The sequence below is a fragment of the Bos indicus genome, chromosome 14 (genome assembly GCF_029378745.1).
Source record: "Bos indicus isolate NIAB-ARS_2022 breed Sahiwal x Tharparkar chromosome 14, NIAB-ARS_B.indTharparkar_mat_pri_1.0, whole genome shotgun sequence".
NCBI lineage: Eukaryota > Metazoa > Chordata > Mammalia > Artiodactyla > Bovidae > Bos > Bos indicus.
Genome location: NC_091773.1, coordinates 76,814,985 through 76,827,016, shown reverse-complemented (window position 1 = coordinate 76,827,016; position 12,032 = coordinate 76,814,985). Strand labels below are relative to the sequence as shown.

General features: G+C 43.1%; 1 protein-coding gene across 1 annotated transcript in view; it reads left to right on the top strand.

Annotated features, from left to right (window-relative positions):
* The window catches only part of ATP6V0D2 (ATPase H+ transporting V0 subunit d2), a 56,346-nt gene extending 44,696 nt beyond the window's left edge, over positions 1-11,650 (top strand). Inside the window, exons 5-8 of the mRNA XM_019974131.2 lie at positions 414-491; positions 7,604-7,780; positions 8,966-9,043; positions 10,717-11,650. Coding sequence (XP_019829690.1) covers positions 414-491; positions 7,604-7,780; positions 8,966-9,043; positions 10,717-10,878 — 495 coding nt within the window. The 3' untranslated portion in view covers positions 10,879-11,650. The remainder of the gene's footprint in view (positions 1-413; positions 492-7,603; positions 7,781-8,965; positions 9,044-10,716) is intronic.
* Positions 11,651-12,032: the final 382 nt, after the last annotated feature.

The window sequence follows — 12,032 nt, the reverse complement described above, 5'->3', positions numbered from 1 at the left end:
TATTGCCCACGCTCAGCGCCATCCCAAAAGTGTCTCCTGAGCGCTAGGACTTTCACTTTTCATAGGACCCATTCTGGACCTATTTGCTGAGCTCATAAGACAGTTTCATAGTCTTGTCAGAATAGTGAGAATTAACTATGAAATAATCCAAGAGCCACGCAAAAAAGTGCTTGGTATGTTATTTCAAGCTATGGTAAGTTCAATTTTGTTCTTTTACAGAGTTTTGCTTTTTAGGCTGTGCAATGTGCTGCAAGATGAAAGTTTGCATCAAATATATTATAAAATATCTCCCTATGGGAGAAGTAATTCAATTTTCATTAAAGAGTTTAATAAGTCGTGAAAAGCTGATCTAGAAATTTCCAAAAGGAAAATATGTTCATTTTCTTGTTTTGTGATCTTTCTTCTTTTTTAAGTCCTACATCGAGGCATTCTATAAATTCTGTAAGAATCATGGTGACGTCACAGCGGAAGTCATGTGTCCCATTCTGGAGGTAAGAAAGAGACCTCGACTTTTTTATGCCAAATAATGGGCTCACATGCTTTTTATTTATATAATCCTACCATTTTTTTATTCTTAGAAGTTCTTTTATCTGGAAATAAAATAGCAATATATTTTATCATGTGTATCATTTGATGTCTTCAGTAAGAGTGGTATTTTCCCAGTTTTCTACAGAGAAGAGCTATTTGGGAATTAAAAAAGAATAACGCTTATAGAAGTTTGATCATGATTTACTTGGATATAGTATGAAGGAAGCAGATTACAATTCGTTAAACATTTATTATGGTTTGGACAACTGGTGCACTATAGGTACCCATAACAATCACCAAGTTCCCTCCCAACATCGGGCCTGTTGGGAACCCCCACAACTTGTCAGCAAAACCCACTGCGGGTGGCACTTCTCATTAAGTCCTAAAATAAAGGCCCCCACGAGCAACCCTTGAGCACCACTGCAGAAAGACCACGGGTGGTGATTCACAGTTGGCGTGCCCGCTTACTCCTCACAGCCTGGCAGAGGCCACCTTCGGCACCCACCTCTCTAACAGATGTTATACTCCCTTTAATTCCTCTTCATCATCACAGCTTTCATCTGTGCCCAGAGGCCCTCTTGCTTGCAAATGTCAATCTGCACACGCACGGGAGACTCAGGCCAGAGATCAAGGGATCGGAGGGGAATTCTGGGAGTAGTTTGCTCTGAGTGTTTTACCTGGATCTCTTTTGCTGACTTACTATTTCACTTGGATCTTAAAAAAAAAAAGCATTCCCCGGTGGTCCAGCGCAAGGACTCTTCGCTTTCACTGCCAGGAGCACAGGTTCAGTCCCTGGTTGGGGAACTAAGAATCCTTGAAGCCACGTGGCACAGCCAAAAAACAAACAAACAAACAAAAAAACTTACTGGGCTTAGAAAGCTCTTGCTTTGCTCTATGGAAAGAAGTTTTGTCTAAAGAATATCCTTAATCATTAGATTATCAGTTATACTGGCTTCATTGATGGGTTTAGTTCAGTCTCTCAGTAGTGTCTGACTCTTTGTAACCAGCACGCCAGGCGTCTCTGTCCATCACCAACTCCCGGAGTTTACTCAAACTCATGTCCATTGAGTTGGTGATGCCATCCAACCATCTCATCCTCTGTCATCCCCTTCTCCTCCTGCCTTCAACCTTTCCCACCATCAGAGTCTTTTCAAATAAGTCAGTTCTTCGCATCAGGTGGCCAAAATATTGGAGTTTCAGCTTCAGCATCAGTCCTTCCAATGAACACTCAGGACTGGGTAGATATTAATATTTACATATTTGAATGATTTCTAATTTCAAGAAAAGCCTGATAAGAACTACTCATTGAAGAAGAAGAGAAAAAGCTGAAATAGCTTCATCTGCACATATTTTAACTTAATGTTCTGATACTGCATTTGATAAAAGTGTGTGTATGCAGAGTTGCTTCAGTCATGTCCAACTCTGCGACCCCGTGGACAGTAGCCCACCAGGCTTCTCTGTGCATGCGATTCTCCAGGCAAGGATACTGGAGTGGGTTATCGTGCCCTCCTCCAGGGGATCTTCCTGACCGAGGAATCAAACCACATCTCTTACATCTCCTGTATTAGCAGTCTAGGTTCTTTACCACTAGAGCCACCTGGGAAGCCCCCTGATAAAAGTAATTCCCCTCAAATATCTAATTATTAAACTTTTACAGTTAAAGATACTGTTGAAAATTTAAAGTCAAAGCAGTCCTTGAAGTAAGAACTCTTTGGAGGATTCCAAAAATATTTTTTATCTCTATCTGTATTACATAGGTGGTGGGCATCAAAACATATTTTTTTAAGACATGCCAGTTGTCAGAAAGTGAGTTCCAGACATGCTGAGCACATAATACAAGCAGCCTAGTGACCCTCTGAAGCACCTCACTTTCTTTTCATAAATTTAACTATTGCTGCTGCTGCTGCTGCTAAGTTGCTTCAGTCGTGTCCGACTCTGTGCGACCCCATAGACGGCAGCCCACCAGGCTCCCTGTCCCTGGGATTCTCCAGGCAAGAATTTAACTACTAGCCACTCTACAAAAAGCCACATTATCTATGGCTCAAAGTACAGATTCTACATGGCATAATTCCTGTGGCTTAGCAACGATTCACCTACTTTGTACCTATCAAATATGTGGGAAAGAGTTATGTTACGATTAATAACCTTCACGTCTGTCAAAATGACTATCACCAAACGAATATAAACAACAAATGTTGGCAAGGATGTGGAGAAAAGGAAATCGTCGCCACTGTAGTTAGGAACATAAATTGGTGCAGCCGCTGTGGAAGCTGGTGTGGGGTTTCTCAAAAAAAAATGAAACTAGAACTACCACATGACCCAGCAATTCCACTCCTGGATACACATCTGAGAAAAAGCAAAGATACTCATTTGGAAAGATACATACACGCCAGTGTGCATAGTAGCATTATTTACCATTTCCAAGGAATGGACGCAACCTAAATGTCCATCAACAGATGAAAAGGTAAAGAAGATGTAGTACATATATACAACGGAATACTACTCAGCCATGAAAAAGGATGAAATCTCGCCATTTGCAGCAATTTGGATGGATTTGGAGGGCATTATGTTAAGTGATGGAGAAGGAAATGGCAACCCACTCCAGTGTTCTTGCCTGGAGAATCCCAGGGACGGGGGAGCCTGGTGGGCTGCCGTCTTATGGGGTCACACAGAGTCGGACATGACTGAAGCGACTTAGCAGCAGCAGCAGCACGTTAAGTGAAATAAGACAAAGTACTGTATGTTATCTTATATGTGGAATCTAAAAAATAATACCAGTGAATAAAACAAAAAAGAAGCAGACTGGTGGATAAAGAGAACAAATTAATGGTTACCAGTGGAGAGAGTGAAGGGGGAGGGGCAGGATGGGGGAAAGGAAGGGTTATTATGGGATTTTATGAAATGTGAAAATCGTAAAGTGCTATAGAATAATCTTTCATTTAATAAAAAAGAAAAAAGATAATAACCCTACAGAGGTATACAACGGCAGTATTAATAGCTAACATTTATTGTATACCAGATACTGTCCTAGGTGCTTTATATATATAAATTCACTTGGACTTCAAAATAGCACATTGAGATGTGTAGCTTAGGACGTCTTTTTCAGAGGGGACACTGAGGCACAGAGAAGGCTAGCAAGTTGCCTGATGTCAAACAGCTGTCAGGATTTGGGTTATCTGGCTCTGGTTCTTATGTGTTTATCTACTGTGCTAGGTCACCTCCACGTCAAATTCACCTGCAGCTCTTCTGTATGATGCCAAGTGCTAATTCTTAAGCAAGATCATACTCCACATGCTTTAAAAACCAGGAGCAAATAAGAATTATGTCTTTGTCATCCTTGGTAATGTGAAAAGGACAGCACAGTATTAGAAGAATACTTGTCACCAGGAGGATTTGGTCAAAATACTATATGCCCTGTGTTCTCTTTGTCCTTTCCCGATACCCAAGATACTACCTTATTAGATTTTTTTTCAAGCAATGTTAAAAATCCATTTAACTATCTTTATATGCTTAAGTAAAAATATCAGTTACACATGGTATGCAGTTATTACATGTCTAATGATATGATCAGAAGAGGTGTGTCAGTTTTATGTCAATGTCCCAGGTCATGTAATTACTTCCCCTTTTGTTTGCACAACCATAGAGCACTTAGAATTTTGAAGTTCTTCCGTATATATTCTCATTTGATCTTATTTGATAAGAGACTTCAAAAGATTGAATATAGTAGAAGAGGGAATAAACCTAGGCTTTCAGGTGAAAATGTGACCTAATTACGAGATTGTGGCTTCATATTTAAAAAAAGAAATTGACTTACGTCCCAGGCAAATGTGCTGCAGGGGACTGTTTGCCTCTTTCCTGCTTTTCCGATGATCTGCATGGTTAATGAAGCCGTGAAAATAATAAGCACAGAGTATGCTTGTTTTACCTCCCTGGGCCAGGACACATGCTGATAAGGAGGGGCTGGTTCACTTCACGCTCTTCCTCTGCCGTCAACCCTCTATCCACTGCTCCCACCAGGGAGACCCTTCCTCCTGTAAGGAACTGGCAAGAATTTTCAAACTAATCAGCCCAACTCTGTCATAAGCAACGGATAAGGGTTTTGAATCTGTCAAAATGCATAGCTATCTTTTGCAATAGCAACAAAAAATGTTATGGTTTTACAATGCCTGAGTATCTGCAGGGAAAGGAAAGACAGGATGTTTAAGGTACGCTGTGCTACACAGGCTGGTTGCCTTCTGCAAGCGATACTGGGCTTACGGGAAACCAGTACCACCCCAGCTACTCGCCTCTGTAATCAGGTGTCATGGCAAAGTGTCTGCTTAGGTCAAAGACAGGATGGCCTCTTTACAATTCAAAAATTATAGCTCTTTTCATGAAGAGAATACACACACAAACACGCACACAGCCTCTAGGCTAGAAGAAAGCAGTAGATCAGATCAGATCAGTCGCTCAGTCGTGTCCGACTCTTTGCGACCCCATGAATCGCACCACGCCAGGCCTCCCTGTCCATCACCAGCTCCGCCAAAGGAAATCATATCCGATTAGAGAGAAGAGAGAAGGGCTTCAGATGAAAAACACTGTATTTCAGGAGATCCTCAAAGGCAGGTAGAATTTCAACCTGTAGAGTTATGGGATGGTGTGTGTGCTCTGTAGGCAAAGGGGAAGGACCAGAAGTTGGAAAGTGAGAGGCGTGTGCAGATAAGCAGCCGCGTCCGTCAAAGTCCTCTCTTCTGGCGAGGCTTGGGAAGCCTCTCCCGTTCCCTCCCAGCTACCTGTCCCTGCCGCCTCTGCAGCTGCATCCCGGGACTTGGAGCTTCGGGCACTGCCCCCCGATGTCACGCTCTGCCCGCGCGACTTCTTCCTCCGCCTTGGTGCCTGCAGTGCTCCCCACCCCACCCCATTTCTCTCCTTGAGATTCTAACATTTTGGCGCTAGAAAGGACGCTGAAGAGCATCTGGGGCGATGAACTCCATTGTTGCTCCGCCTGCCCTGTTGGTTATTTTCAGGGTTTCTTTTTGCCATGAAATCTTCCTATTGCATTTCTTTTCTTATCCCGGAAGGTCTAAGATTACTGACAAGTTTGATTATATTCAGTAGCCAGAGGCAGCTGCCTTTGCTTCCATATAAGGCTTCTCCTTGCCTCTGACGCACCCATAATTTCCATGAGAGCAATCAAAAGAATCAGAGAAACCAACTCTCGCTCTACTGATAGGAAACACCTGTTCTAACAAAACAGTTCCAGTAAGATCTGTTGTAAGTCTGGATTTGCTATTGGTTAATTAGTAAAAAAAAAAATAATACTGTAGAGCAATTCATTTCAGTTCTGATGTGCATATGAGCAAGCTTGGGATCTTATTTCAAATGCAGATTCTAATTCACTAGGTCTGGACTACAGTCTAAGATTCTGAACTTCTAACAAGCTTCCCAGTGAGGTCAAAGCTACGAATCCTTGAAACACACCTTGGATAGCAACATGGTAGAGAATATTAGAGAATTTTAGAGTGGTAGAACTGTGGACTATTCTGTTGGAGTTGGTAAACGTTTAAGATCTTCCTGTGTCAGGCACTAGATATTCAAAAAATAAATAAGACAGACATGACCCCTCAAAGATTTTAGAGTGCAGTGGGATGAAAGGAACATGCAGAGATTTTAAAATAATGTGGTAAGCACAGGTTGCTTTGGGTAGGTGGAGACGGTCTTCTAAGCCCAAGGTCATCATGGCAGATTCCCCTGGCAGGCAGAGGAGGTACCTGTGGGGGACGGACCGAGATGGAATGGTCAGCGTGGGTAGAAGCAGAAACAACAGGAGTGTGAAGAAATAGAGGGCGATTTCAAGAAGGATTTGCTGGTCAGATGAAACAGAGAGGTGGGACGTGGGGCTGGGAGCTCAGTGTCTAGTAGGGCTCAGCACAGAGGAGACAGGTGGGGAGTAGACTGACCCCTCCTGAGAGAGCATGTGATCAGACCTCACCATTTACAAATAAGGAAACAGGTCCGGAGAGCAAAGTCACTTGTCCCAAGTCCCACGATCCTTAGAGACAGGCTTAGATTTGTCAATATCTACCCTAGGACTTGAAAGAAGAAAACCAATACCAGCGAAGTACAAACAAATGGTAAGTAGCCCAATTTAAGTTATGACCAACCTAGACAGCATATTAAAAAGCAGAGACATTAGTTTGCCAACAAAGGTCCAGCTAGTCAAGGCTATGGTTTTTCCAGTAGTCACTTATGGATGTGAGAGTTGAACTCTAAAGAAAGCTGAGAGCAGAAGAATTGATGCTTTTGAACTGTGGTATTGGAGAAGACTCTTGAGAGTCCCTGGACTGCAAGGAGATCCAACCAGTCCATCCTAAAGGAAATCAGCCCTGGGTGTTCATTGGAAGGACTGATGATGAAGCTGAAACTCCAATACTTTGGCCACTTGATGTGAAGAGCTGACTCATTGGAAAAGACCCTGATGCTGGGAAAGATTGAGGGCAGGAGGAGAAGGGGATGACAGAGGATGAAATGGTTGGTTGGCGTCACTGACTCAGTGGACATGGGTTTGGGTAAACTCTGGGAGTTGGTGATGGACAGGGAGGCCTGGCATGCTGCAGTCCATGGGGTCGCAAAGAGTCAGACATGACTGAGTGACTGAACTGAACTGATCTCAGCATTCAGAAAGGGATGTTAACTGGTATGACATGCACTTTTTTGTTCTAAACACTTTGCCAGGACCTTCTGTGTACATTATCTCATCCTATTTCTGAATCGATCCCAGCAAGTTGGTCTTATTCTGATGTTTATGGAAGGGGCGTTTGGGACTCTAGGGGGCTACACGAGAGAAACACTTGAGTAACTGATAAGAGAGAGCCTGGGAACTGCAGTGGGATGCCCTGGCCTCCTGGGCTGTGAGCTCCTTCTCTGGCCAGCAGAGTTGCTCTGTGACAGGAAGAGACTGTGGGGATATTAATAACACGTCTGTATTATAATTAGCCACAGATTGGAAAGAAAGCAGATCGTTTCGAAAATGGATTTGTCTAGAGCATTTAGTAGGTGGTTCAATTTCATTGACTCTCATGTCTTGCAAATTCAGTTTGAGGCTGACCGGCGTGCTTTTATCATCACTCTGAACTCCTTTGGCACCGAGTTGAGCAAAGAGGACCGGGAGACCCTCTACCCGACCTGCGGCAAGCTCCACCCCGAGGGGCTGCGCCTGCTGGCCCAGGCGGAGGACTTCGAGCAGATGAAGAGGGTAGCGGACAGTTACGGAGTGCGTGCTTATCCCGGAATGTCTCGCATGATTTCCTCTCGCATGCTTTAGAAGTCCACACATCACATTTACACTTTATCTAACGTGGTTATAATGTTTATAGGCTAGAAGGCAGTATTTCTTGCTATGATGTTTCTCCCAAAGAAATACATCGAGTTTCTAACCCAAGCTAGTGTGTTTTTTAAGATTCCTGCCAAGCAAGTACTTGTTTAAATCTCCAGGGGATGGTCATTCGAACCTTTTTTTTTTTTTTTAATAAAGTGCTTGATAGAGCAAATTCCCCAAGGGACTGGTGCAGTGGAAATGTGAGCTCATGTCAGAGTTATGTGTAAGAGCCTGCCCCAGCTGCCCTTTCAAGTGCCCACTGGACAGACAGTGCTAGGTACAGAGTGTCTCCTAGAAGGACACGGGAGAAATGGTCATACTGTTTACCACACCCTTTGCTCGGTGGCCAGCATTCGGGAAGGAGGGCTGCCGCCTCCTCTCTTACTGCGGCACCCGGCTGCTCTTGGACAGCCTGAAGCTTCTCAGCTCAAGGGTATAACCTCATCCCCTGGCACCCTCCCTTCTGACTTGCAGACAGTAACACACACCCTCCAGGGAGCTTTTCCAGAACTAGAATGACACCCCTCTCATCTTTGCCTATGGATTTTTGCCCCCAGGGAAAGATAAGCCAACCAACAATGCATGAATCTTTGTAACATCTCTTGCGTCACTGCAAGAGGCTCTTGAGCGCAATCTTAAAATTTGAGCTTCTCCCCGGTTTTCACCCCTTCCTCACTTAAAATTCCATATGGATTTTATCAGTTGTCATCTCAAAGAACCGTGAAGCCACACTGAGTAACCCACGAGCACTCATTTAGCCTCTATAATGTGTCTAACCAGCCCTAAGAGACAAACGTGGAAATTAGCTCATACCACGTGCACAGAGAGCGGAATTGCTTTTGCCTCCCGCCTTGTAGGCCTGAATAAGCCCACAGAACGGAATTCCATCCCTCCTCTCCTTGTTTGGATTTTTTTGTTATTTCCTCAAGAGACCAAAGAGCCTACAAAAAACATTCAGGCCTTCTGGATAGATTTTCTAAAACAGATGCACAATTCTTATGTTGCTGGAAAGATATGATTTTTATGCTTATAAAACATGAAGACTTGTTTAAAAAAGAATGTCTTGCCTTTGTTTTTCAGGTATACAAGCCTTTGTTTGAGGCCGTAAGTGACAGCAGTGGGGGAAAGACTTTGGAGGATGTGTTTTATGAGCGTGAGGTATGGTGGAAATGGAAATGCTCCCAGCATTTACACCCTTTTTCTCATACTCTGGGTTTTAGTTTTTGTATTTTTTTAACACCTTGGGTTTTCTTTACAGTTGACCAGGCCAACTGACTAGGCACGTCCGTAGCTTGGACAGGTATTAGTCAGTATCTCTGCCTTGGAGCGTCAAGGCCCTGAGGTTCACAAATGATGGCTTCTTGTGGGATTGTCCCATCCAGACAGATGTGCTCATAGTGAAGTTCCGGGAGTGAGGCAGCTGCGCTGTGCCTAAGTCACTTCAGTCATGCCCGATTCTGTGCGGCCCTGTGGGCTGTAGCCCACCAGCCGCCTCTCTCCAGGGGATTCTCCAGGCAAGAATATGGAAGTGAGGTAGCTCGTCCATAATTACCCAGAGAAACAAAGCTAGGATGCCCTCATGATCACGTGTTGACAGGCGTCATGGAGCACACTCTGTTAAGGGCACACCCTCTAACCCATCCCTTCTTCAAGGAGGGTTTATCACTCCTGTGCAGTTACAACACTTAGGAATTATTTGCGTGGAAATCCATCCAGTCTAGATTATTCTGTTTTCCTGAAAAGGCAGAAGAGTACTTTAATCTTATAGCCAGTTCATGGGCTACTAAAACGTGCAATGAGAGGACTTCGGGCAGCTAGCCCGATGGCGGGCCCCCCATATCCGGACAATATTTTATGATGTGTTTTATTCATTTCCCTAAAACCACTAGTTTTAGAGAGAAGCCTGAAATTTACCCACACTTTAGGGTCAGACTGGCTCCAGAAAGCAGTATGAGAGTCTTCCTGTAAGCCCTACTCTAGACATTTTCTAACAGCTCTCTAGAAGGAAGTGAAAACAATGCAAGTTGTTTCATATATTAGGGATGCTTTAAAAGCCCACACTCTTGCGCTTCTGCAAAAACCTCTGTTAAAGGGCCCCCCTTGGCGGGAAAAATGCCTGCCTGCTCCTGACAGCGGGGAGCCTCCCCTTCCTGACAGCTTTGCTGGAGGTTTTCAGAACAGAGTAAGGGACTTGGTACCTCTTCTTTTTCCTAAATGGAAAAGAATAAAGGGATTGTTCCATTTCAGACTGTACCCTAGTTTAAAAAAAAAATTTTTTTTAATTTTCTTTTAACAGTTTAACTATATGTCAAGTTTCTAAGGAAACTCATAGCGTAACCTGGTCCAGATTCCAGAGTCCTGTATGACATTGCCCTGAAAAGGAGTCCAATAGCCTAAAAACGACTTGAAAATTGTAAACCGTTGTGCACCAAGGAAAAATATCTTATCTAAATGAGAGAAGCCAAATCAATTCTCTACCAAGTTACTCACACACACACACACACACACACACACACACACACACAGACGAAGTCCTCCCAAGGTGAATCAGTGCTCACAGTGCTACTGAGATTTGGAGCTTGTCTTGTAATTTTCCAAACTTACTTCGTAAACTGCTGGTTGTCTGCCTTTCTCTGCAAAGTGACACTCTCCTTTCAGATTTGCTGAATTTCCTGCTGTTTCCCTTTCTTTGACCCAATTTGGAAATTGTCTATTTAAATACATATAAGCACTAAACAAGCACTAGCTGGTCTGTAGCTTCATATTATTTCATTAATGTAGTATGTTCCATATAAGTTGATGGTCCTTTTTTTTTTTTTTTCCTTCCTCAGGTACAGATGAACGTGCTGGCATTTAACAGGCAATTCCACTATGGTGTGTTTTATGCATACACCAAGCTGAAGGAACAAGAAATGAGAAATATCGTGTGGATAGCCGAATGCATTTCACAGAGACAACGAACTAAAATTAACAGTTACATTCCAATCTTATAACCCAGTGAGGGGCCTCAAATGCAGAAAATCATAAACATTAAGAGGAAGTTATGAGGGAAATAAAAGAGTTGTGTTGTACTATCTAGATCACACAAAAGTAAGAGACGTTGCACTTCATGAATTGTACACCCACTGGAAACAGCAAAGCAACCCTGAAACAAAGCATATCTTTTGCCAGGAGCCTTAAATCTTGTTATATGTCTCATTCTTCACTGGGCCTTAGACATTAATTTTAATTAACCTGTGGTGCTTTCCCTATTCTCGTTTTCTTCTTATAAAATCAAATCTATTAAGAAGTGTTTTGCTTTTCCATGTTTCTCCACAAGCTGAGTGTCTCCTTTACTCATTAACTGTCCATTCCTTATCCATGTCCACAAAAATCCAGAGTAGTACCTAGGCATCAAGGAGCACACACACGGTGGAAAAGACTGTACTTTCTTCTAATGCACGTTGATCTGGTAGGCTTGGGAAAGCTCCAGAGTTCCAAATCATGTCCCACAGGGGCACGAGTGTTAAACTTCTTATTAAGGCTGCCGACTATGACTTATTTTCTCACAACTTTCATTAAACAAAAGGTATACCTCTCTTTCTTACAGTTTCTCCATATTAATACTTTGAGAAGAAAAAATTGTTATATTTTATTCATTAAGAAACGTAAATCATAGGTTCATAGGATATGGATTCTCTATAAAACTCCAGTTTACCAGAGAAAGAAAAATCAACAAACACTGTTCCAGTGCTTTCTTTAAAAATAATAAAAAATTCCTAAATAGAAAAATCTGGGTTTTTTTGCTATATTTAAAAGGTAAACATATATTTATATTTGAAAGTTCTTCAAGTAAGAATATTTACAGAGTATAGAAAAGTGAAGTCACTCAGTGGTGCCCGACTCTTTGCAACCCCTTGGACTGTAGCCCGCCAGGCTCCTCCGTCCATGGGATTTTCCAGGCAAGAGTCCTGGAGTGGGTTGCCACTTCCTTCTCCAGGGGATCGGATCTTCCCCGCCCAGGGATCGAACGCGGTCTCCCGCACTGTAGGCAGACGCTTTACTGTCTGAGCCACCAGGGAAGTCCAGGAATACACGGAGTATACCTATACTGAATTAAGTACAAAGACCAAGAAGTAAATCCATTTGGTGGGGGCGGGGGGGGGGG